Consider the following 26188-nt stretch of genomic DNA (forward strand, 5'->3'; position numbering starts at 1 on the left):
CAAGTGTTTTGTTGGTGACTTCCATCCATCCATTTTCAGTTCACCCTGTGTCCCTAATGGGGTCGGGAGGGTTGCTGGTGCCTATCTCCAGCTACGTTCCAGGCGAGAGGCGGGGTACACCCTGGACAGGTCGCCAGTCTGTCGCAGAGCAACACAGAGACATACAGGACAAACAACCATGCACACTCACACCTAGGGAGAATTTAGAGAGATCAATTAACCTAACAGTCATGTTTTTGGACTGTGGGAGGAAGCCGGAGAACCCGGAGAGAACCCACGCATGCACAGGGAGAACATGCAAACTCCATGCAGAAAGACCCCGGCCGGGAATCGAACCCAGGACCTTCTTGCTGCAAGGCAACAGTGCTACCAACTGCGCCACTGTGCAGCCCTTGTTGGTGACTTACTATCCAGAAACCACTTGCTGCAAACATGTTGGTTGTGAAGGAGACTCTACTTATGCTTTTCAAAGATGTACAGTTGTCTGTTTGCAGCTATTTTCACATGCTAGTGTAAATGTGACAAGAGACCAAAACAGGAAGTGAAATACAGGGCAGGGCATTTTGGGTAAAAACAACCAAAACAAACACTATTACTTTGCGCTAGTGGGAGAAATGATTAGTGTTCTTTGGTCAGACATTTTGGGAAGGAGGAAGTTGAGCTCAGTGTCTTCGTCAGATGCATTTATGTCATTTCCTTCTGTAGTTCTTGGTGCAGCGCCACCACAGGTGAGGAGGGGAGCAGGTTTTTTAAAAGCTTTCGTTTATTTCACACAGTGCAATGTGAAGACAAACATCACCAACTGAAAATGTAACAAATGTTGCAATTTTCTCTGCTTGCTCCTCAGATTCTCAGATCTGGAGAAATCCCACGCTGTGTTTCAGGAAGGAGGCTCTCTCTTCTCCTCTCACCACTCTGCCATCACAAGCCCTGCAGACAGAAGCCGTCAAACTCTTCAAGGTACGCCACACACTCCAAAACCACAAAATCCTGCTGGGTAATTTTTGTCTCGTTTGTAGTGTAAAAATCTTAATACGCTTGAAAGAAGACAAAGCTTTCAATTAACTTATCAACATAACAGCTTCTTTTAAGACAATTATTTCTTGATATTGATGAAAAAGTGTTAGTTTACTGTTTACTAAGTGTACTAAGATATTTGCAGAAACTAGACCAAAAATAGTTGCTAAGATTTTGTGTTTTTGCAGTGACAAAAAGAAAACTAATTGTTGTGCACAAACACTTAGAAGTTAATGATTTACACATTTCTGTTCAAGCTTCACCACCATAAAAACTTTGTTTTCCAACATGTCTGTTGCTCCCAGACCTGTCAGCTTTTCATCAACGTCGCCATCGACGCTCCGGCCATCGACTACCACGTCTCTCTGGCTCAGAGCGCCCTGCAGGTCTGCCTGGCCCACCCAGAGCTTCAGAACGAGTTCTTTTGCCAGCTCATGAAGCAGACCCGCATGAAGCAACCACAAAGCCACGCAGGACCTCTGCAGGTTGGAGCTTTCGCCACAAGATGGCGCCAGTTGCGCACTAATTCTGGCACTCTACTCGACGCAAGCGGGAAATAAAGGAAGCAAATTAAAGCTTTTCAGTTTTTGTTTATCCAACTGAAACTAAGAGAGTTTAACTTTTTCACTGAAAATGTTTAATTTTGTTGTTTTTGTGCCACTAGAATCTCTTCTTATCAGTCATCAGCAGGTGGCAGAAGTCATGGAAACCTTTGGTGTGTTTCATATTAGATTCCAAAGTATGATAGTGTCACCCAGCCAAACAATAAAAACTCACAGGCAGAATGAATCATCTCCCTTGTGCACATAAAGAACCGGTTAGGTCACACCTACATTCAAAGTTTTGTTCGGATGTTTTGTTCTTATTTCACTAACAAATCCCACGACTCAGTCATGTGACCCTGCTGAATGTGTAAGGCCTCTGTGTGTGTTTTTTCGCCCTGCAGGGTTGGCAGTTTCTGGCTCTGTGTGTCGGATTGTTTCTGCCGCGGCATCCTTTCCTCTGGCTGCTCCAGGTTCACCTGAAGAGACACGGAGACTCCAGGTGGGAAAACAGCCGAGACTCTGACACGGAGGCATGAAAAACCACAAACGGAAGACAAAACACAAAATGATTTTTTTTACACGTCCAAACGCAAAGCAAAAACATGGATGGCGCAAACTCCAAAACACAAAAACTCAAATACAAGAGAAAAACGCTGCGCACAACAATGTCGCAAAAACACAAAATAGAATCACAGAATCAATTAATTACTAATTAATGGTAAATTACGATTAGCTCAATAATTTTCTTTCTGATCATAATTAGTTTTTTCCATGGTTTTAGTTGTGTTTTTGTTTTTATTTTTTGGTTGTCATGTTATATTTCAGTTCCAGTGTGGAGGCTCTATCCACAAAAAGTCAATTTATTTCAGGAACTTTATCACTAAATACCTTCCAAAGATTTATTGCACACAGATCAATGTTTCAACGTATTTATTTCTGTTAATTATGATGAATTTCCATGAAAATATGACATTTAAAAAGTGAATATTTCATCAGATCAATATTTAAAAAAAAAAAAAAAAACCCTGAAATGTGGGTTTATTTAATACCTGCTTAAAGATTTTTATTTTCCAAAGATATATTATAATCTGACAAATTAGATTCATCTGGGCATATTTTCTACTTTATTAAATGACTGTAATCATTGCTCCCGTTGATCAGAGCCTTTTTGAATGTTCACCTATAGTATATTAATGTTGAGGAAGTTACATATTGACGCAAAGTTCCTCATGAAGTCAAACATTATAAGTTCTGCTCCTGTCAGCTGTGCTTGGCTTCCCTTTCTTGCGCTTCCTTTTAATGATTAACTGGCAGAACGAAACAATGATTCGGTTTTAAATGGTTCCCTTCTCATTCGTTCGTTATTTAAGCTTCTTCTATCAAGCTAGTTTTGTTTTCCATCAACTAAGTTCAACGTACAAAAAGGCCCCAAATTATAGAATAGAATAGAAATATTCGTTTATTGTCCCTGACTGGGGACATTCAGGTGTAAAGTAACAGGAAGGCTGAAGCATGAAGAGTTACATAAATGTAAAAATCTAAACAAAAATAAGGATGAGAGACTGTACAGTAACAACTTAAAAATAATACTGCACAGTTATTAAAAATAACATACTCGTATTCAAAGAAATGTGCAACAGACTCGAACCGAAGAAGGTTAATTTAAAAAATGTGCAAATTGTGTGTATTAGGGCCACGCTAAGATAATAAAGACAATAAAATTATGAGAATAAAGCCATACAGGAATGAAGTTGAGATAATCCGATAATAAAGTCATAGTATTATGAGAATAATGTCATAATATTACAAATTTATTTTAGTAATTCTATTACTTTATTATCATATTAGGACTTCTCAAAATATTATGATTTAATCTCATGTTATTAGAACTTTATTGTTGTATCATTATTATGACTATTTTAAAAAATAATTTTATGGCTTTTTCTTGTAATATTACAATGTTATTCTTGCAATATTATAACTTCTTTTAAAAAAAAGAGTCAGAGTTTTTGCTTAAGAAGGATTTATCTCCCTCCCAGGACCGAGGTGGGAAAGTATGCCATCTACTGCCAGCGCTCTCTGGAGCGGACCCAGCAGAAGGGCGAGCGGCAGGCCCGGCCGTCCCGAATGGAGATTCTGTCCATCCTGCTGAGGAATCCGTATCACCACTCTCTGCCTTTCAGCGTCCCCGTCCACTTCCTCAACAACACCTATCAGGTAGGAGCACCAGAGTGTTTGGTTCACTTTCTGGGCTCGAAGACTCTGACTAGCAACAACCGGCGCAAATCAAGGTTTCACTTGGATGTGTGCCGGTGATATTAGTGATATTAACTCACCAGCTTGTTGTTTATCCCACTTTGTGTTCCATTGACCTTATATTTCTAGTGTGGTTTTATATTGACGGCTGAAGTGAATGTAGCTATATGTAGCTATATTATGCTACATATATCATAATTTATAGCCTGTGAAAAAGCTAAGTTTATAAGTTCCTTTCCTGAGACGAGAACTTCTTCCAAAGCTCAGGAACCACTGTCTCTCTGTGTTTTCCAAACCTCTTTTTTATCATCTGTCTTGTCGTTTGTTCTTGTCTGTATAGGTGGTGAGTTTTGATGCTTCAACAACTGTGGACGAGTTCCAGAGTCGCCTCAACCAGGACACCGGGATGAGGAAAACCGGACTTTCCGGCTTCAGCCTGTACACAGATGATCCCACCGGACGAGAACTGGAGCACTGCCTGTCAGGAGGCATCAAGGTGCGTCTTTCAATCGCAGGACGAGCCTGGCTTCCTCCGGCTTAGCACATTCAAGATCTGCTGTTGTTGTACCAAACTTCCAGAAAACTGCAAAACAGCAGAAACACTGAGATCCTTTAAATCAAAACTAGAAACCCAGCTGCTTAGAGACCAATTAAACACTGATTAACATTTTTTATGTGTATTGATGATTTTGCTGATGGCTCTCATCAAAATGTAATGTTTGTTACTGTTTTTCCTCAATTGTTGACTGTGTGATGCGTTTTTAGGCCCGAGCAGCGACAGCGCTGCGAAGGTTTACTGTTTTCATACTGTTTATTATTACGATTCTGCCCCCCTGAAGAGGGGACTTTTGGGGGGCTTTATCATATTCAAAAACTCAAATTTGGAGGATGCATCAGGACTGTGAAAAATTTACGTATTTTATGGTTGTCGCAATAATCGCACAAGAAACGGCTCAACAGCGCCACCTAGCAATTTTCAAAAGACCCTCCGCATTGACCTTACTTCATCGTAGAGACATGAAATTTGGCACACTTGTAGAGCTCCCCAAGATGCACAGAAAATACAATTAATGTCATAGTGCAAGTCGAACAGGAAGTCAGCCATTTTGGATTGAAGTTTCCATTTTGACCCCATTTTGGCCATTTACAGCCTTCACATTTGATCGAACTCCTCCTAGGGATTTTGATCGATCAGCTTCAAACTTTGTCAGTCAGATCATAAGGCATGGCTGATTAAAAGTTATCAAAACGGTGAGTTTTCATGCATGCTGAAGGGGCGTTTAATCTTGTGCCATCTGACATAGAATGACATGATGAACACTGTCAATGCTGGCTGCTGGCTGAACCGGGTGGACGTGGCCAAATGGTGAATTTCAATCCCTCACCATAACCATACGGTCATCTCTAAATCACACGTGATCCGATTTGCACCAAACTGGATATGTATGACCTTTGTTCACTTCTAAAGAGCCCAATAGCATTAAATTGTAATTGGACTCCACTGCGCCCCCTAGGTTAATCCATCAGCTATATCTCCTCACTACGTCAGCCAATCTGCAAAGCACCTTAAACTGCCTTGTTGCTGAAAATGCTATGCAAATAAATTAGATTGTCTGGTTTAACATGCTAACACTGGGCTGTATGGGATTTTTGTTGGCAGATTTGTGACATTCTCTCCAAATGGGAGCAGGCGTCCAAAGAGCAGCACTCTGGGAAGTCTGAAAACACCAGAACCGTCCGTCTTACCTACAAGAACAGGTACTTTGTTTTATTTCTCAGTTCTTCTTTGCTATGATGTGAAAAATTAAGAATAATTATTAGTAATTTCCTAATCTTTCTGCATTGTCCCTCGCCAGGCTGTACTTTTCTCACCAGATGAGAGGCGAGTCGGAGAGGGAGAGGTTGCTGCTAGCTTACCAGACTAACGAAGCCATCGTAGTCGGACATTTTCCTGTCAACAAGGAACTGGCTCTGGAAATGGCAGCACTGCTCGCCCAGGTCTGTTAAAAAGCTCTCTCTCGTCGGTTTTAAACTCAGAACTCCAGCAGATCTCATGAAGCATCACTGAGCCAAAAAAACATTTGGCAAAAGCATTTATTTCTTATGCAGGGGTATCCAAACTTATTGTCAAATGGGCCAAAATCATTGAGTCAAAAGGACTCTATGGTCAAAAAATTATTTTTTTTTTTACCAACTCAACAATAAACTGCCTGCCATACTTCAATTAAACAAAAAAAGTATTTAGATATGTTGCTGAAAAAGGATGAGTAAATTATTCTAGAACCAAAACTTAAAATTGGGATCTGCAATTAAAAATAATTTTTACATTTTCTAGGTATCAGTCGGAAAAAATAGAACATAGTTGAATCAATTTTGAATAATTTAATCAGGATTTAAGTCAGTCTTACTTTGAAAATACTTGCTGCATTTAGCAAAATGTATTAAATTAATTCTAAGCAGATTTGGGTAACGCAAGACTGCTTTTGAATAAAAGTCACTAATTCTTTTAAGAGAATGCAAAAAGCAAATCTTTTGTATAGTGCTGTTCTTTATTATTTCATGCAGTAAAACATGTTTTATTGTGAAAAGGAATTAAATTGTTTATTTGCATATTTTAAAGTATTTCTAATATTGTAAGAAATAAGGTTAAGTGGCAAAATAAAAAAATTTGCCCATTTTTATCCGATTAATCGATTAATTGTCAGAATAATTAATAGAATAATAAAATGATCATTAGCTGCAGCAGGTTTTGACTTTCTACAAGCTTTTAACCTAAAGTGTAAAAAAAATAAAATCACTTTTGTTCATTTTGTAGGAAATGTAATTTATGCTAATAATTTTGCAAAAATTTATTTTGTAAGACAATTTTCTTTTTTCAAATAAGCATAGTCAAATAAAAAGTTGAAATTGTCAGATATTCTGCTCATGCAGTAAAAAGTGTAAGACTTTCATCTGAGAGGCCAATGCGGGTTTGAAAGTGTAACAACCTGCTGTGTTTGTTCTCGTTTTCAGGTGGAGTTTGGAGATTTTGAACGGTCCTTGTTTGCATCCGGATCGGCCCAAAGTAAACCCAATCAGAGTTTAAAACAAGTGTTGGACAGATTCTACCCTAAACATTACCGCAGAACCTCATCTGAGGATCAACAGAGGTAAAAACACAAAAACAGTTTGCTTTTCGTCCTTGTATACAATCTCAGATCTGATTTTAAGGCCTTATGATGATATTTGTGCCGTTTTAGGCAACTGATGCAGCGTCTGTCGGCCCGCTGGGCCTCCCTCAAGGGGCGCGGTTCATCCGAGTGTGTCCGGATCTACCTGACTGTCGCCAGGAAATGGCCGTTTTTTGGTGCTAAGCTGTTTCAGGCAGAGGTGAGGGAAACTGTCTGAGAGGCAAATGCAGCTTTGCCAAGTTTGGGCCAAGATTGAGCTGTCAGGCTTCACATTTGGATCTAGAATGGAAGCCAATCCGTTTCCAGAGCCTGAAAAACAAGCCCGCATCATCACCCCTCCCCCACTGTGGTTGACAGTTGGTATGAGGTGTTTGTGCTGACACGCCATGGTTGGTTTGACTCCAAACAGCACGCTGAATCACCCTGTTTCAGATCAATCTGAAACGATTAATTAAATTAATTGTAATTAATCAGATCAATTATGATTAATCAATTATTGAGATAATCGTCAACTAATTTAGCAATCGATTAATAATTAACTGGAATATACACACTCTAAAAATGGCCGTTTGCTGAAAGAACAACATATTCAGAGCAGTAATTAAGCCAAAACTCTATTAAAAAAATGATAAATTTTGCATTTAAGATGAAAAACCTTCACTGTCTGTAAATATGTTCTACCCTACATTTTTAGTGGCATTTTTAGATTCACCCAGTTCAAATTCTATTAAAAGATCTACTATTATTAAAAAAATCTACTTTTGATATCTAATTATTAATCAATTAATCATAAAAATAGTAAACAGATCAAATGTGTGGGTTTACAAGTAGATTAACCATTACTTGTATATACACACATTTGTAAATATTTCCATTTTCAGACTACCACTCCCTCCCCTGAGTCGGGTCAGAGTGTTTGGCTGGCGGTGCATGAAGACGGGATCAGCGTTCTGGAGCACAACTCGATCGTAAGCTGCTCTTCTGGAACAGACATGCAGTCATAAACACTTTGGTTTACAGAGTGCTCACTGCCTCCATTGCCCTATCACTAAAAACATAAAACCTTTATGTGCTCTGAAGTCCGCTCAAAGACTGGTGTCGGTAACGGTTTAACCTGTGTGTCACCAGAAACTGCTGGTGACCCATCCCTACAAGAACCTGATGACGTTTGGAGGCTGCAAAGAGGACTTCATGCTGGTGGTGGGCCAAAACATCGGCAAGGACAAACCTACCGAGAAGCATCTGTTTGCGATGGACGCCTCCAAAGTGAGCAATAATTTATTGGGATGATCTTACCACATGAGAATCTGCCTATCACCTGATTTTTCTGTAAAATATTTGAAAGAAAATGGAGCTTGTAAAGCTGAAATACCTTGACACAATGCTATTTGGCCTTAGCAAAGCAGCCAATCCTGGAGCACAATTAATTTTTCTTGGCGCTGACTGGCTGTAACTTCCAATAGCGGACATACAGAAGACTGCAGAAGATGGTTTCCACCGTGGGCGTTAATGCATATTACGCAAAATTCACATTTTGCCCATTTTTATACTTCCATTTGGGTCTTAAATGCTTATAAAAATAACCTAAGTACCGGTACTTAAAAACATACCCAGACATTTTTGGAGTCCTGAAAATTAACAGTTTTAAAAACCTCCCAATGGTTAAGTCACATTCCACGAGCACCACACCGTTACCTAGCAACCCCACCTGATCCCAGCCCCGTTACCTAGCAACCCAAGCAGAGCTCCAGCACATTTGGTTAGCTGGTTCTACCTCTGTATGTTTTGTTGTTGACTTACTGTTCAGAAACCACTTGCTGCATTCTTGTTGGTTGTGCTGGAGCCTCCATTTCTGCTTTTCAAATTTGTGCCATTGTATAATTGCGTATCTGTTGGTAGCCATTTTCAAGGGCGAGTGTAAACGTTGGGTAGCCAACTCAATGTTTACAATTATTAAAAGAAATTATTAAAATGATCGTCAACTAGTTTAGTGATTGATTAATTGTTAACTGGAGTATACAGACTCTAAAAATCTAAATTTTTAGAGAAGCAGGAGAAATAGTTTCTGGTCTTTTACCAAAGACTAAAGAGAAATTCTACAATCTCTAAAATCTGATACCGCTCCATTTTTGTTTACATTCTGTGAAGAAGGAAGTTGTATTCATGTCTTTTTCAAAGGTTTTTGTATAACTTTTTTCTGTGGTTCTTGGTGCAGCGCCACCACAGGCGAGGAGGGGTACTGGTTTCTCAAAGAGTCGGTTTTTTTCACACAGTGCAGTGTGAAAGTGAATCACAGCAGCTGAAAATTTAACAAATGTTACAACTTTGGTCCCCAGTCAAACCAAGTTTATCAGACCATCAGGTGTGAAAATGTACTTAAAGTCATGGCCATTGTGAAAACATGTAAACATTTGCTGGGAAATATCATCTGAAAAGTTCCATTTCAGTTAAGTGATGCAAAAATGGCAATCAAATAAAGAGAGATGTGTTAGATTTTAGCTAGCAGCCAATTTACCCCACTTTGTTTTTGTGTCTGTTTTGCTTTCGTGGGACAGATCAGGGAAATCACCCTCCTCATCTCCAGTTACATCAACAGCGCTCATCAGCAGAAGGCCGCCGCCCACCACCTGTCCGCCCCGGCTCTGATGGTGGCCCAGCCCGTCAGCCTCAAGAGCAAAGAGCTGAGGAGCAAATCCCCGCCGGCGCTCGGACGCCCGAGCAAAGCCCCCACGTTGCTCTGACGCATTCAGCTAGAAAAACAAGCTCCGACTCTGTTATTTCTGCAAACAGAATGTCACTTCAGTTCATGCTGCAAAAGTGATCTGTTTGGTATATTTTAATATTAAAAAGTGGAAACCAGACCTCTCTTGGCTAGCGAAGATTTTAGCATCTATTCTAAGTACATTTTTGCTTGTGATGAGGAAGGTAATGCTATTTATTATTAACATTGTTCCTAAACTGCTCATCAGTCATGGTGAGTTTGGTTTCCTTCAGTAAAATTTTATTTAAAGTCTGATTTTGCCATTTTTATTATTATTTGTTTTGAATACAGGTAAAAAAGATGCAACAATTGCAGCTAGAGTTAAATCTAAGCATAAAAAAACTCATCTGTCTACCAATCAATAAAGATTTTTATCATGTTTTTTATCCAGAGAGCTGTTTTCACATGCTTTACAGAAGAAAAATTAGAAAATATTTAAGTTAATGCTTTGTGACAAACGCTTTGCAAGAATTTCTAAAATTTCTGTGCTCATGACGGCAACATGTTGGAATAGCTTTGTAATGTTGTATCACTGTTGCAACAAGGTATTGTTTTTACAACCGAGAGCAGTTGAGTAACGCTAATTAGAGTCGACAATGAGGTTTTATGGATGCAGAGCTGGACCAAAGAGCAGAAGGAGGAAGTTCAAACCATCTCATCAGTGATAAGGATCTTATCCCCTACTCCAGCATCTCTCTGCCCAGATTTCTAACCAAACCTGCCCACATCATCATCATCATCCACGACTCCTTGAAAATACATGGATGATGTGAGTTTATGAGTTGGGATAAATAAAGTTTGTTTTTATCATTGAATTAAAGAACAGAGTTTGTTTGTTTTTTACTCCAGGCTTCAAGAACAAAAGCAAAGTTCTTTCTGGGAAGGACATTTTATTCTTCCCAACAGCTCAACTTCAGAACTACTAGAACAGTTCTTAGTGCAGCATATTACTGTAAAAATCTTTGAAGTGTAGATGCAAGCTTAAGCATTCGGATGCTTACTTGCTTAAACACTTGGACGCTTACTTGTATGTTTTTTATATTTCCCATCAACCAGTTGAATTTGGCCAATTGTCAAGATGGCCACCATTTCTGAGCCTTTTAAACCAATTATTATTGCTATAAAATGGTACCGATTTTCATGACTTGAATGAACTTTATGTCACATCATTTGTTTTTGACTATGTGTGACAGAATTCCTTCATTTATTTAATTTAAGTTGAAGATTGTTCTGTTTTACTGTAGAAATTATTCATCGAGCTGTTAGCCTGGGAGTAATCATGTAGTTGCAGCAGTTCGCCATCAGAGGGCGTATCGAACACAGAACACTCCAACGGAAATTCAGCTCTGACGGCCGGTGATTAGCATTGAGTTGCTCTGATATCTGCTAACAGGTAAATATAAATTAATTCAATCATAGTAATGTACAGGTATTGTAGAAGTCCATACTAATGTAGGGAAAGTTGGCCGTTTATCGCTGAGTGTGTAATAGTTACATATAGGCCTGTCGCCATAAACGATAAATAAATTAATCGTACGATAAATTAAAACTATCGACGACATTTTAATTATCGGCATTATCGTCTCTTCCGGCCTATTTTTCTTTCTGTTAATGACACTGAATGAAAAAAAGGCTCAACTCCGGTGCTCTCCACTGACCCAATTTCGCTCCAACTCCTCCTCTTGTCATTTCTATATTCTTTGCATGTTGAATAAACATTAATGTTGTTTCCAGTATCATCTCCGATGTCAGCTGGACTTTGGGTTGCGCCTGTCAGCTGTTTGGGATTCTCCTCAATTTCCCCTCAGAAACCGCGAAGGAGAATCCCGCTTTCTGATTGGCTACCTGTCACATTCAACAGGCTGCGTTAACTTAAAGATCCCAGTCGGGAAAACCCCTGATTTAGATCGGAGCGGCAACGACGATCCACGGTAACACACCACACAATCTTAGAAAGACCAACTTTCTAAGATTGCCATAAGGGGAACAATAGGAGCAAAAAACCTGTAGTGTGAACTATTGCATCAGGTAGTCGATGTGCCCATCTTTAGATTTAAATCTAATTATTACTGAAGGGCAACATAATATACAGACTTCATAATCTGCAGTCTTTAGGTTGAATGCAGTATTTATTTCCACTTTGGCTTTATGTTGTTTAGTTTTTTTTTTCAAGTGCGTTTTTTGTTAATGGAGACCATCTTATTTTTGTTTATCAGTTCCAGTGTTAAGTGTTCTTTTGAAAATAAAGTGTATCCATCTTTGGCAAGAAATTGCATGCATTATGTCATTTCCATTAAATCAGTGTAAAAAGGTCTTCAAACAATATTATCGTTTATCGCAATAATTTTTGAGACAATTAATCGCTCAGCAAAATTTGCTATCGTGACAGGCCTAATTACATATTATAGTTTCAGTAAGCTAGCTAGCAGCTTATGATTGAACCGTTACAGTTGATGTTGAGGTACAGAATAGTGCAGTTATAATTAGTGTACTCGAAGAAGTGAATTAAGGTAGAATAAGTTATCTGCACAATATTTATTAATAATTTGTTTTTTAAGCCAGGTTGTAAATATTTGTTTACATGAAGCAGCCCAACAGAAATTCAGAGATGTAACGTCTGTTAACAGTTGTCTTCATTAAAGAAAGCCTCAAAACCATACTGATCTATTATAAAGTGTACAACATATGATAATGCTCTGCATACAAATCCAAAGTAATATATGTAGCTAAATCAGATACCGAAACTGAAAGGACTTTGCTGTCTGTGAATCTCACACCAACTGGTAGGAGATGAAAATGTATGAAATGGACTCTAAAGGAGTTGTCTTAATGGTTAACGTTAGCTTCTGCAAATCTTTCATGTCTTTAGCAATTTGGAGATAGCTCATGCAATTTTTAAAATGTTTTTAGCAATGTAGCGTTAGCTTAATTATTTACATGTGTAGCGGTTTAGCATTGGGAGTGCCAAAATGCAGCGGTTTGGTGTTAGCTTCTGCTAATTTTTTATGTGTTTTAGTAGTTTAGCGTTCTTGTTTAGTGAAGTAGAAATTAGTGGACCTAACTTTTTGGTTAGCTTTGTTCGCTTCTGGTAATAACTACTGCCAATTTTATGGAAGACATATTTTTCATTACAACATTGGCAGCCATTTTGAATAATATCAACCAAAATTTTTTTTCTTCAGTTAAAAATGTGACACCAAATACTTTAGTCTAATTAGCGATTTTAGTGCAAAATTCTGTTTTTCTTACAACCATGTTGGCTGGCTTGAAAAATGGCTGTCATCTTGAATTTACCAGTTGCTAACTTTTTTTTTTTAACCAGCCCCTGCGAACTTTTGTACGAAGTTAGGTTCTTATGTCTTCATGTGAAAGGTGTTTGGTGAAATATTCAATTATCTGCTGCAGTATCTGCTCAGAATATGCTTCAGGAACAACAGAATGGTCATTTTGTTCAGAGTTAAAGTTAGAAAACATTTATTTTTCTTCTTGCAGACTATGCTTTTCCTTTAACTTTTTCCCTGGGTCTTGTGTTATTGAAAAAGTGATCATCACAAAGCACTAAGGACTTTGACATGAGCTATAGGGTGCAGTCCCTCAACAGGAAGTGAAACCAAATGAAAGCAGGAAATAAAATGTAGACACTTGTTCAGCATAAGCGGTATGCGGTTGTTTTCTAAACCATAAGAAAACTCATTAGAGATTCAGGTTTGCTGAGCTGGTTATATCCAAAGTGTAGAGTAGGTTTTGTTTTGTGTGCCTAGTTACTGAACAGCCAGCAGAGCGGTAAACTTTAATCCCCTACTGCCTTCAGGCCTTTCTGAGTAAGAGAATAACTGGAATCGGTTGACTCACTTGTGTCAAAGACTGTGCGGGCACAGTCTTGTATGGGCGAGTCTTATTGTCTTTAGGTTTCACAGAGAATGAAACGTAAAGCTCAAATTAGTTTTTTTAAAGTGAGAGTATTGCAGTTGTGGTGTCTGGGCTATACCTTAGACCGGTTCTGTATTATAATCTGTAAGAAATTGAGTATTCTTGATGGAATACATGTTCTTTAAAGCAGAATACCAAACATCAGGACTTTGTTTGTCACTGTAAACAGTTTAAATACCTCAGGTCCAGTTTAACCTGAATTCAAAGTTGTTCTGCATCTAGGGAAAATGTGCTTTCTGATTTATTTGTAAGAAACAAACCATTAATCTGTGAAATATGAATTTGTGATGTGGCAAATATGATTGATATTATTCATAATTTGGACATTAATGAGTGTGGAACCAGTTTCAGTTTTATATAGAAAGATTGTCAATAGTCCAAACAACATGTTATTTATTTTGTCAGCATGTGCAATCAATTGGAGCTTAGATAGATCAGATTGGATGAAGTCAAAGTACACTGAAGATGTAACTGTTTATGCACAGAATAGGAATATAACATTTTATCATCAGCGAAGAGATGTAATAAACAAAAAGAGCAGTATTTGACCGAGATGTTGCTTTTTAGGTCAGTTATTTATTTTTAAGCAGTTATGAGTCATGGTGTCAAAACCTTAAACTGTTGCTGCGCCAGCTGGTTACTCCACAGGTTGTTGCTAGGTAACCAAAGAGTGAGTGAGTTAGTTAATGACACCAACCTTGCTTAGCTTGCAGTGAGAAGTTGAATAGCAAAGCCTTCTCTGCCTACATTTCCTAGAATGCTATGCGATTCTGGATCAAAGTTCAGTGAATATTCTATAAATTGAATATCCCATCAGATATATTTTCTATTGATATTAATCATGTGTCTATCACAGTATACATTGTTGACTTATTGTTCAGCCCTAACTTGGGTTACATTTTGAGGAGACAAAGGCCAATTTCAAAGCATCAAATTGCCTTCAATCATGCTTAACGTTTTTTTTAGTCCCAATGTATTGGATAGCCTTCAAACTAAATATTAATTCACTCAAAATTTTTCTCAGGTAAAAGTAGCACTACTTATTTATTTTACTCAAGAAGTGGCTGTCCCAAGAAATTACTCAAGTGTAAAAAAGGAAATGTTAGAGATTGCCAAAGTAATGACTGTTGGATCACAGCACCTTAATTCTTAGAAATGATGTCAGACTGAAAAATAGAAAGTTAAGTGCAAATTCTGGTATTTAAAAAACTAAAACGTGAAAAATCTTAAAGTGACAAAATGACAATGTACTTTTATACCTTAAACTTATGTTTTCTTCTCGCAGTGAGAGACAGTAGAACATATTTTAGTGTTTTGTGGACAAAGGGATAAACACGTAACTGGTTTCTGTAAATGTGAGTCACATAAAGCCTATGGAAAGCTACGTAAAGCCACAGAAACCATAACATTCAGTCATTTTCCTGCCTCCTCCTCATTGGTGCAGAGGGCACCTACAACAGGTGCCGACAGCGATATGCCCGCCCTCATTCCTGTAACACAGAGAGCTGGGGGGAGGGCAGATATAAGACACTCTGACCTGCCTGAACAAGTTACGAAACCTGCTTTTGGGGCCTAGTTGCTATGGAGACGAAGGGCGGGCGGAAGGGTACAAACTGGGTGAGGCATCAGTACACAACTAAGATACTTTGTTCAGTTTTTGTTTACGGTCTTTTGTTGGGAAGTTTTAATAATTTTGCTTCTATGGAAAGTTTTGCTCCTGCCACCTCAGAGCCATTTTGTTTCACGACTGTGGAGCTTGAATTTTCCATTTCTGTCTTATATAAATTCCTGGCGTGTTAACTTAAGCAACCAGACCGACTGCTTCAGCATGCGAAGAAAGCAGTTCTGTTGATAAGACAAGAAATTCCCAGTAAAGGGTATACTGTGGAAAAGTAAACCTACAGTGTGCGCAAGTATATTTTAGTAAATTAATTAAATGACAATGCTTCAGGTTAAGACTGCTTTAGAAAATTTACATTTAAGTAATACAGCAGGTTTCAAAGTCAAGTGACGTTATGGATGGAAAACAAAGCTGCCAGAGGCGCCACACCCAGGTGACCCTCACCTGAGCTCAAAATCTTCCACTGAAACTGCAAGTAAACAAGTCAGGCAAATCATTTGAGATCAAAGTGGTTTGTGTTACACAATGAAGAAATTCTCACTAAAAATAAATTTAAATTGCCACTTAAAAAAAACCCAAACACTTCAACTTGAGAATACACTTTAAAAGTAGTTTTATTAAAAAGTCAAACATCATAAGAAACTGTACAGTCTATGATAAGAAATTTCCAGCTTTTGAACAGATTCTAACATTAAAATGCATTACATCAACCACATTTTCAAAAAAGAAAAAAAAAAAAAAGTTATGATCAGATACATGTTGTGACAAGAGTTTCCACATGTTATAAATAAACAAGCAACCATAAGAGAGAGAAAAAAAAAGAAAAGTTTTCTGGAAACAAATCTCAGTTTCTCGAATAAAGACTAAAAACAAAATGGCACTCTCCCTCTCCGTAGACTTCCTGCTGCTTTATATTTAGGACTGCTCCCTTTGCTGGATTTTTAGAAGAGAAAAAAAGGCAGGTTAAACAAAATCCATGGCAGAACAACTAGTTTTACAGTGACAGTGTACAGGAAGCTGCTTTTACCTGAGTCTTGCTGTAGCGCTGCTGCCGTTTCCGATTAATGAGGAACTAAACCGGGAAAGAAAGATTGATTAGAGCTCCATATAGGTTCATGCAGGAGATTTAGGCATTTTCACCTTGAACTGCGCACTCACCAGAGCCAGAAGGCCTAAGACCACAACCAGCACCACGACCACAATGACGGCAATGATGCCACCAGTCAGGTACTGCATGGTGATAGTTGGACGCTCCTCATCTACGTAGTACACCACAATCTTATTCAGGTCCAGTTTCTGGCTGCCCCCGTTCAGCTGGACCTTGGTCTGGTTATTGAACAGAGGGGAGACCTTCAGCTGCAAGAGAAGAGAAAGTCAGAGAGGGTCCCTTCAGAACAACTCAACTGTATCAGAGACTTAGAAACTTACATCTTTCTCCATGTAGTAGGCCATGTTGCCAAGGTTAGTGGTACGGTCTCCTTTCTCCTTCTCTATGTCGATCACAATGTAGCGACCATCAGGGTCATACTAAAATTAAGACAAAAAGGTTTCATTAGGAGGATCCGTTTTCATGACGTTTGTAACTTGTTTTAAGATGTGGCAAAGCAAACTGCTCCAGTCATTGGCTAGAAGTTCTCACCTGAACATTTTTAACCAGACTCCCGTCGACCTGGTAACGGGTTTGAAGGAGGTTTTTTACGGAACTGTAGGATGGAAAGGTTTTCATTAGGAAGTTTAGTCATAAACAAGGTCTGAATAAGAGTGGAGGTGTTGCATAAACTTACTTTTCCAGAGCTTGTATATTCACTTTATTGTTAGACTCAAGTTCTTTGTGTGTCAGCTCAAGACGAATCATGCTGAAGAGGAATTAAAAATTAAAAAAAGTTAAATACATCACCTTCTAACATTCACCTGGAGTCAGAACTGCAAGAGTTTTACTCACAATGTCTCCACCAGCTTGGAGCAGTTCATGTTCTTATCGCCCTTGTCGGTTCTGCGAACACCAGCGCTGTTGACGCACCAGCACTCGTCTGTGTTGTTGCACTGCTTGGCCTTGAATTTACCATCATTCTCACAGTCTGGGTTGTAGATACCGTCGTTGTCCATAATGGCGTCTTCATGTGGCTTTCCACCGATGTTAATACGGACGTCTTGACCCATTTTTCTTCTGTACATCTCAGCCTTCATCAAAAAGCACTTTGAGACCACTAAAGGTGGGACGATGAAAAAAAAACCATGAGAACACAACCAAACACATGCAGCACGCATGCGTCACAACATGTATAGTTTACTCACATTTTTCACAGTCGATGGCTGGTCTGTTTGAGTCATCAAGGGTGATTTGACATGTACATGGGGCACCGTCACAGTTGACCCATTTCATTGTTCTACATGGACTACCTGAGCAAAGAAACAAGACAAATTTGTATTTAATCTGAGGTGAACACCACAGCCTGCACTTATTGCACCCCTGCTATTTGTTAAATAACTAGTCGGTAGGACCAACAGGTACTCTGGCAGGTTTGTTTAACACCTGGGCGTTGGTTTCCGCAAACTGACTAAGTCGCCAGAGTGAGGTGGAGCTCCCATCCCCCACCTCTACCGATCTGAACGTTTTCAATAGTTTCCATACATTAAAAAACATAAAATAACTCCAAAAGTAAAATTAAATACTATTAATTAAAAAAAGAGACTACAGAAGTGTTATTACACCTAATCAGTTCACGGTACTTACAGGCAGATTCAACGGTTTGCAAAGCTGCAAAGACAGCCAGGGCCAGGAGGATGAAACCCTTCATAGTGATCGTTTCCAAAAGAATAAACTTTAAAAACAATTAAAAGCGTCTCTCGAAGCGTCCGTCGTCCGCAGAGGTCAGACAAAGAATGAAGAAGGCGCTCAACAATACTTCCTTTTTCCTCCTGACGCAGGTGTGTCTACCGGCCGAACCTGTTTGGAGAGAAACTTCACCGGGAGCGCGCACGCACAAAAGAGCAAAGTCACGAGCACGGCACAGGTGTGGTAACAAGCACAGTTCCTGCTGATTGTAATCCGTGGAGTTTGTTGTCGCCCTCAACTAACAAAAACACTCGCGACAGAGTAGATTTATAAGAGTAGAAGCTCTTTACGTCACTCTAATTTGCATAAACGGTGATGGAGGGGGAGGGAGTGGGCGAAACAGGTACTCTTACCTGGTTCCGGTATGACCATATTTGTTGTCTGTTTCGGTCTTTCTGTCTCTGTTGACATATTTTCTGCTTTCGGCTGATAAACATTCCTTATTTTCTTTCGGTCTCAGTTTTGTCTTTATGTATTTTAGCAACACTTTGTAAAATATGTTTATATCAAAACAAGTCAGTTAATTTTAAAACAGCATCAAAAGACGTTTCACATTATTTGCATAATGTGGGCTATTAACCAGTTTTGGTGCCCGCAAGTTTATTTCTCACATAAAATGTAAATAGAAATTATTCTTTATTTTTAAGACCTCCAGCAGAGCCGGCTCAAGGCATAAGTGAACTAAGGAGCTGTGTAGAGCCCCCTGACTTTCAGCAGCCCCCCATAAACATTTGAATTTTACCACAGACCACAGAGCTACCATTTTAACATTTGTTAATTGAGAATGTGAATACTATCAAATACTGTACTATTAAATTTTATGCCATGAGTTTAGTCTTGGTTATCTGGAATCAAACTTTCAGAAAACTGCAAAACTGTCAAAACCAGGTTCATTTAAATTAATATTTTTTTAAAAACCCACCTGTTTAGAGTTGCCTTTGATTCATAATAACTGGAACAATGATTAACATATTTAATGTGTATTTTCTTGAGGATCTTTGATTGTGACGTTTGACAAAATGTAATGTTTATATATTTCATAATATTATGTTTTTATGGTATGAAGCACTTTAAACTTATTAAAAATATAGTTCATTACATGATTAGTGTACTGATTTAACAATTTTTCTAAGCTGATAGATAATGGAAATAAGTTGGCTAACAAAATAAAATGTCTTCCTAAATTTACATCAAAGCTTGTGCACAAACAAGAAGCTTCACTTGAACTGAAGGTGTGTCTGCAGCTCAGGCATTTTTAATTTGTTCTTCATTCAGTAAAGCTTCTCACAGCGCGTAGAGTATACAGAAATTTTACTAAAATAGGAGTAACGATACTTTATAAAAATATTACTCAAGTAAAAGGTACAGTGAAATGGAAATACTCCTATGAGTACATTTTGTCCCAGAAAGTTGTTTATGTAAAAGTTACTCATAGTTACCAACTCTGCTTAAATGCCAGTTGTAGAATACGTGACTTATAATGGATTAAAAAATATATATGTTCCTTATATTTCACAATTATGTACCACTTTCTAATGGTCCATCACATAAAATCTTAATAAAAAAACATTTAAATATGTGGTTGTGATGGAATAAAATTGACGTAACTATTGAAGCTCATTATATTATAGTATTTGTGTTACGGCATATTGAGCTAAACCAGTAAAACTGAATGTCAGCTGGATAATAAACAGAGTTATGTTTTTTTTTTTAATCAATTTTTGTTCTAGAGGAAAGGCTACAATATTATGTTTATTTCCTCAACTGTTATTCAGTTTTCTTATGCGATTTAATCTTATTTTTTGATGTAATGTGATAAACATCTTGTATTGGACCCAAAATCTTCTTTTTGGTTGAACTAAAACCAGCGTCCTGTTTGTCTGTTATCGTTTCATTCTCTGTGACAGGATAACATCATCATCTGTCCACGCAGGCGTTTATCAGCAGAAACTGGAGGCTGAGAAACATAAAACACTGAGCTGTTGTGAGTCACGTTCTGACAGCAGAGACGGTTGAGTCACAGGTGAAGATCCAGGTGAAGAAACATTCTCAGGCGTGTTGAGCTGGCTCAGGAGTTTTTGTCATTAATTCAGTGGAGGGAAAATATTTGATTAGAAATAACGCTTTGAGCGTTGCTGGTATGAAGCAACCAAAGCACAAATTTAAGTAAAAAGCTTCCTGGAGAGCAGAATACAATATAGGAGGACAAAGACTGATAGTCATTTCCTGGAGTCGCCCATTCCTCTACACTGTAAAACATTTGAGCTGCGTTTTTCTTCTTCTCTTTAAGTCAAATAAATTCAGCGAGTTTTAGATTTTGAGCTTAAATGTGAGTTTATGAAAGATAAACTTACAATAGTACGTTGTGTAAACTTTTAATTAATTTTGTCAAACTTCCAAGAGTTTTTAGGTTAGCACTTAAAAAGCTTGAAAGAAGAAAAAGACAGGAGTGGCAACTATTTCCCAGAATGCTTAGCGACATGTTTCTGAACCCTGAGATGGAAGTGTGCTACATTGATCTCACTCTTGTGTTTATTTTAATGCTTGAGGATAATGTCTTCACACTAAATGTTTTTGAGCAAAATTCATTGCGATGTTTAATAAAATTCATTATCAAATCAGAGATTGTGTTCATGTGATTTGAAACAAGAATTTTAATTATTCTAAAGTCAAATAGTTATTTTAACTTCATATTGTGAGTAAAATAATAGAGAAATGTGGCTCTTCAACCAGGTGAGGGCAGTTTTTTTTCTTGCATATTGTGAAATAATTATCTGGTTTAAATTGCAGCATCAAGTTAAAACTCACAATTCAAGATTAATAAACTTAAAAAACATTTCGGCAACTTTTCTCTTGTTAAATCAACTTCAATTTCTGAGTTAAAACCAAAACAGTTTTCTTGTTGACTTAAATTGCATTTTCATGTATTGGGTCATGTATTTGGGTCACAAATACATGACCCAGTGAGCCCAAAGGCTGTTATGTCAACAGTAATCAGTCCTGCAACATACATTTATGTTCATAATTATCGATTCTTCGTAAAATTCTCTTGATTTTTTTTGTCACATAGGCCTCAATCGGGTCAGATGGTAGCTTTTCCTGGGACTTGATAATCTCAGCTGTAATCTATACACTGCAAAAACACAGTCTTAAGTATTTTTGGTCTAGTTTCTAGTGCAAATAAGATAAAACTTACTTAAAAGTAACTTTCCAGCAAGATCTAGAGGCTTGTTTTAAGTCAATAATTTCTTAATATTTGTGAAAAAGTTCTACTTCTATTGGCAGATAAATTTATAACATAAAAAATGTCTTGTTATGAGTTACTTTATCTGACAATGGAGCAAGAACTTCATCAATATTAAGAAATTATTTACTTAATCCAGATAACAACATGAGCCATAATGCTACAGATGATTATTTGACCGACTGAACAAAGTATTGTGTTTATATAATGTTGCCTAGCAGTTGATAGTTTCCAGTAACCCTAAAACCGGTTTGGTCTGTTCTTGTTTCTCCCAGAAGGCATTAACGTTAATCATGATGCATATTAAGCCTGATGACAGCATGGATTTTCTCCCAAAGTCACGTGGTTGGGAATGAACAGTTAAAATTTTCAAAAAAGCTTTTTATTTTTACTTTTACCAAATGGTCTTAATGTCTAAGCAGTGAAAAACATTGTTCCCACACATTCCCACAGGCGTTTGATACGTTGTCAGCCTCCAGTAGATCCAGTTTGTCTGGGACGATGTGGAGCATGTCGCCGATTCTCAGAAACAAGGCTGGGAAAAGTTTTATTTATATAGCACATTTCATCAACAAGTCGATTCAAGGTGTGTTACATGATGGAGACATGAAACAACAAACAAGAAGGAAACTTTACATATTCTCAAATGTCATCATTAAAATCATCATAAAACTAGAATAAAGACGAAAATTAATAAGGTTCCAGCAGGAAGTTCAAAGTGCTTTGCATAACAGTAACCCACCGTAAAACAAACAGCAAACATTACATTTAGTCAAATACCGTAATCAAAATCATCAAGTTTAGAGTTGTTACTAATCAAAAGCATCTCTAAGCAGGTGAGGTTTAGCCTTCATTTAAAGGAACTCGGTGTTTCGGCTGCTTTCAGTTTGTTCCAGATTTGTGGTGCATATAAACTGAATCCTGCCTCTCTGTGTTTGGTTCTGGTTCTGGTTCAGAGCAGACCAGAACCAGAAGTCCTGATGGGTCCGGAAGGTTGCTATGACAACAGCAGCTCTTTAATGTATTGTGGTGCTGAGCCATTCAGTGATTTATAAACTAACAACAGTATTTTAAAGTCTATTCTCTGAGCTACAGGGAGCCGATGTAGGGGCCATAGAACTGGGTGATGAGCTCCATCTTCCTAGTTTTAGTCAGAACGCCAGCAGCAGCGTTCTGGATCAGCTGCAGCTGGAGGATTATTTTTTTTAATGCAGACCCTGTGAAGACGCTGTCGCGGTAATCAGTTCAACTAAAGATAAAAGCACTGATGAGTTTCTCTAGATCTTGTGGAGACATTTCTTTAATCATTGAAAAGTTGCTCAGGTGATAGCAGGCTGAATTTGTAACTGTTTGAATGTGACTCTGAAGGTTCATGTCTGAGTCTGTCACCACACCCAGACTTCAGGCCTGATCTCTAGTTTCTAGCTGTAATAACTAAAGCGGTGTGCTGACTCTAGATCGGTACTTTTAGGTCCAAAGATAGTTCAGTTTTTCTTGGCAAATGTTCATAGGAGTTAGGTGGTATTGGGTTTAATCTCCAGTCTCTAATCTCTAGTCCATGAGGGTTTGATTCATGATATTATAACCAAAACACCAAGGAATGAGACACTGTTTCTGTTTTTGCTTTAGCTCACCTCAAGGAGTTTCTTGATCATTTAGATCTGAGGATTGAAACATCCACGAAAACGTATTGATTTTGTGTCTTGTGAAGCATTTTTGTGTTGATTTCTTCCTAAATATTAGATGGTTATCCTGATGATTGACCCATTAAGGAAGGAGTTTTAGTCTTCTGGTAGAGGCCATCATCTTTTTTTAAAAAAAATGCATCGTTGTATTTCAGAGATTATGATGTTGTTTTGGAGAAAAGTTTAAATAAATGTGAGAGAAATGAAAAGAAAAATGATGTGATGGGAAAAAGAAAAAGTAGTTAAAAAATGGAGAAAGAAAGAAGCTGTGATGGAAAAAGGAAACAAAACAAAAACAAGAACAATTTTGAAAAAGAAAGGGAACATTTTAAAAAGAGAGGTCATAAAAATCACTTTCCATGCTTTTCAACCAGATGGCATTTAGGTGAATCTAGTACTAGAGTTCTCTACTGGTGAACTGGTGAGAGATTTTTCTCCACTCTTAACATCCTGTTCACAAAACCAACGCCAGTTCCTCTCCAGCGTTGTTTGAGCCCATTCCAGTTCTGCTGACATCATTTCTTTGTCTAACAGCAGATGGTACGCAAGTTCAGACAAGTGGAAAATGTTTCCTGACTCTTTGAGATCGACCTACATCTGCTTTACTCAGATGTCTTGCCTCTTGTCTTTCCTGAACATTGTCAGAGATTAATTAGCTTTTGTGTCACTCCCTCCTTAATACCCAAGGAATCATAAAGCATTGAATACTAACAAAAGAGTTTTAAAAAGTTTCCAATGTGACATAATGTGACTGCAATTAATGACTTTTTAATTTTGAAGCTTTTTGCTCATGTTTACCAGGGAAGCGAGTCAGTAACCCAGCATTGTTCCCAGTTTATGATGAAGTTGTTGCACAAAGTTTGTGTGTTACATGCTTTCAGTGGGAGTAGATTTTTAAAAGGATAAAAAAATAAACGCGCTGACACATGCACCAGCTTCTTCTGCATCAGTATTTCAAGTTTTGTTCAGGCATTGCTTCCTGAGAACACAATTCAATCAAATGTTAAAATCCGTTATTGTCGTTTAATAACAGCTTACTAAATGCTCCTTTCAGGGAAGGAATGCAACTTCCTCATAGCTTCACAAAAATGTTAAAAGAAAGCATTTCACACTGTGGTTTATGGTTGTCTGCATGTATTGCTTCAACTGTAACGTTAATATTTATTTGGCATGTCAGGGCCTGTTTAAAATGTTGTATCTGAGTTCCTCCATCACTGCAAGTATGTGAGTGACACAGTCATTTTCACAACCAAAATTACTCAATCTTGTGTTTGTAGCTATAAAAATATAAAACCTTTTAAATCCTCGTCAGGGATTTTAAACTATCAGATCAAGCTTGCATGGAGACGTCACATAATCCCATAAAAATCCCCCAAAAATCCCTGGATGAGGAAAATGTCCTTTTCACACCAAATTTGAGCAGAATTTATTGTGATGTTTGATAAAATTCATTGTCAGATCAGAAGATTTGCTGATGCAGTTTGAAACAAGAACTTAAATTGTTCTAATGTAAAATACGTAGTTATTTTAGCTTGATAATGTGACTGAAAATAATACACAAATGTGTGCTTTTAACTAGACAAGGGCAGTTTTTTCTCGCAAATTGTAAGATAATTATTTGGTTTAAATTCTAGTATTAAGTTAAAACTCACAATTCAAGATCAATGAACTTAAAAAACAATGTTTAGACAACTTGTTTGTTGTGAAATCAACTTCATGAACTTTAATTTCTGAGTTAAAACCAGAAGTTAACTTAGAAATTTTCTACAAAGTGGCTCAAGGATAACAAAGTCAATGTTTGACCATGAAGCCCTGATCTCAGTCCTAGAGAGAAAAACTGGTGTAAGTTTGGTTATTTATAGAGGATTGGGCCAGAACTCTGTGGAAGGAAACCAGAAAGTTTTGACCCAAGTCATCAGACAATTTGAAAGCAAAACTACCAAATACCAAGGAAATGTATGTAAACTTTTGGCTTTAAAGACATTAATACATAATTCTCTGACACATCCTTTCTCTCATTATTGTGGAGTTTAGCAAGTAGAAATAATTTAGGTAATTCTGGCTAAAACAGGAGAAGTTTGGTCTGATTTAACTTAAGACTAAGTGAATGTAAACCTCTGGTTGCAACTGCAAATGTCCCTGCAGTTGCACTTAAGGTAGAAGAGGAACTTTTCTCCTTTTTTATCTTTTTGATAGATATATGGTACAGCTTAGCTGTTTCCATTAATTTTGGGTCATAGCTTAACAGTTGTAACTTTGCGCCAAAGAGTTAGCTCTGATTTTCCAAACTGTGGCAGAAGTAAATGTCTCTTTTATTAATCCAGTAGCAGCTTGTAGGAATTTATTAGTGTCAGATATGACACAGGTATGATAAGATAGATAAACATTGGCATGATAAATTGTCCACGTCAAGACAAATATTCACTACTTGATGCGTCAAACTGCATTTGTTACCTGAAGAGATAAAAAAAAAAGGTGATAAATGGACTAATAATGCAATCAGGATTAACTTGCTTTATGCCATTAATGGCATGTAACTTGTTTCCTGAACAAACAGCAGAGAACATTACCTAGCAATCCAAGCGGATCCTGGCCTGTTACCTAGCAACAAAAGCAGAGTTTCAGGACATTTGATCAGCTGGTTTTACCACTGCATGTGCTGTACAATGGCTGCTGGAAAAGACAGGGGTTTTGTTGTTGACTTACCATCCAGAATCCACTTGCTGCATTCTTGTTGGTTGTGTGGGAGCCTCTGCTTCTGCTTTTCAAAGATGTATGGCTGTATAATTTTGCATCCGTTTGCAGCCATTTTCATGTGCAAGTGTAAACGTTGATTTTGGGGGCGTGGCCAGCAGCAGCTTATTTGGATTTAAAGTGACAAGACGTCCTAAAACAGCTCATCCTGAAAGGAGCTCAGACCAGAATCTCATTATCTAAGATTGATTTTGTGCAAAAATGTGCTAGACGTACAGTTTGTATGCAACTGTACGTCTTTGACAAGCAGAAGAGGAGCCTCCTGCACAACCAACAATGATACAATTGAAACGATAAAAAATGTAATCAGAGACTACAACCAAACCATCCTGTATCGTGAATGGTTGAAGATTAGTTTGGCCTTTTTAT

At 37.8% G+C, this 26188-nt stretch overlaps 2 protein-coding genes and 1 long non-coding RNA gene across 4 annotated transcripts in view; 1 reads left to right on the forward strand and 2 right to left on the reverse strand.

Annotated features, from left to right (window-relative positions):
- The window catches only part of plekhh2 (pleckstrin homology domain containing, family H (with MyTH4 domain) member 2), a 33940-nt gene extending 23371 nt beyond the window's left edge, over window positions 1-10569 (forward strand). For both annotated transcript variants that reach the window (XM_028007582.1, XM_028007581.1), the window contains exons 19-30: window positions 848-960; window positions 1323-1502; window positions 1964-2061; window positions 3602-3779; window positions 4159-4314; window positions 5479-5576; window positions 5675-5816; window positions 6831-6967; window positions 7058-7187; window positions 7870-7956; window positions 8117-8254; window positions 9544-10569. In XM_028007582.1, coding sequence (XP_027863383.1) covers window positions 848-960; window positions 1323-1502; window positions 1964-2061; window positions 3602-3779; window positions 4159-4314; window positions 5479-5576; window positions 5675-5816; window positions 6831-6967; window positions 7058-7187; window positions 7870-7956; window positions 8117-8254; window positions 9544-9729 — 1643 coding nt within the window. In that variant the 3' untranslated portion in view covers window positions 9730-10569. The remainder of the gene's footprint in view (window positions 1-847; window positions 961-1322; window positions 1503-1963; window positions 2062-3601; window positions 3780-4158; window positions 4315-5478; window positions 5577-5674; window positions 5817-6830; window positions 6968-7057; window positions 7188-7869; window positions 7957-8116; window positions 8255-9543) is intronic.
- Window positions 637-1987, reverse strand: LOC114138369 (uncharacterized). Its single transcript, XR_003594203.1, has 2 exons — window positions 1851-1987; window positions 637-930 (listed from the first exon to the last, which is right to left on the reverse strand). It is a non-coding gene; the product is annotated as an uncharacterized LOC114138369 (long non-coding RNA).
- A 5329-nt stretch (window positions 10570-15898) lies between the features above and the next one.
- Window positions 15899-18385, reverse strand: epcam (epithelial cell adhesion molecule). The gene is made up of 9 exons (XM_028007785.1): window positions 18035-18385; window positions 17596-17700; window positions 17243-17507; window positions 17085-17156; window positions 16940-17003; window positions 16729-16827; window positions 16459-16656; window positions 16328-16372; window positions 15899-16233 (listed from the first exon to the last, which is right to left on the reverse strand). The coding sequence occupies exons 1-9, from the start codon at window positions 18096-18098 to the stop codon at window positions 16216-16218; spliced, it is 930 nt and encodes a 309-aa protein (XP_027863586.1). The 5' UTR covers window positions 18099-18385; the 3' UTR covers window positions 15899-16215.
- Window positions 18386-26188: the final 7803 nt, after the last annotated feature.

Source organism: Xiphophorus couchianus, chromosome 22 (genome assembly GCF_001444195.1).
Source record: "Xiphophorus couchianus chromosome 22, X_couchianus-1.0, whole genome shotgun sequence".
Classification (NCBI taxonomy): domain Eukaryota; kingdom Metazoa; phylum Chordata; class Actinopteri; order Cyprinodontiformes; family Poeciliidae; genus Xiphophorus; species Xiphophorus couchianus.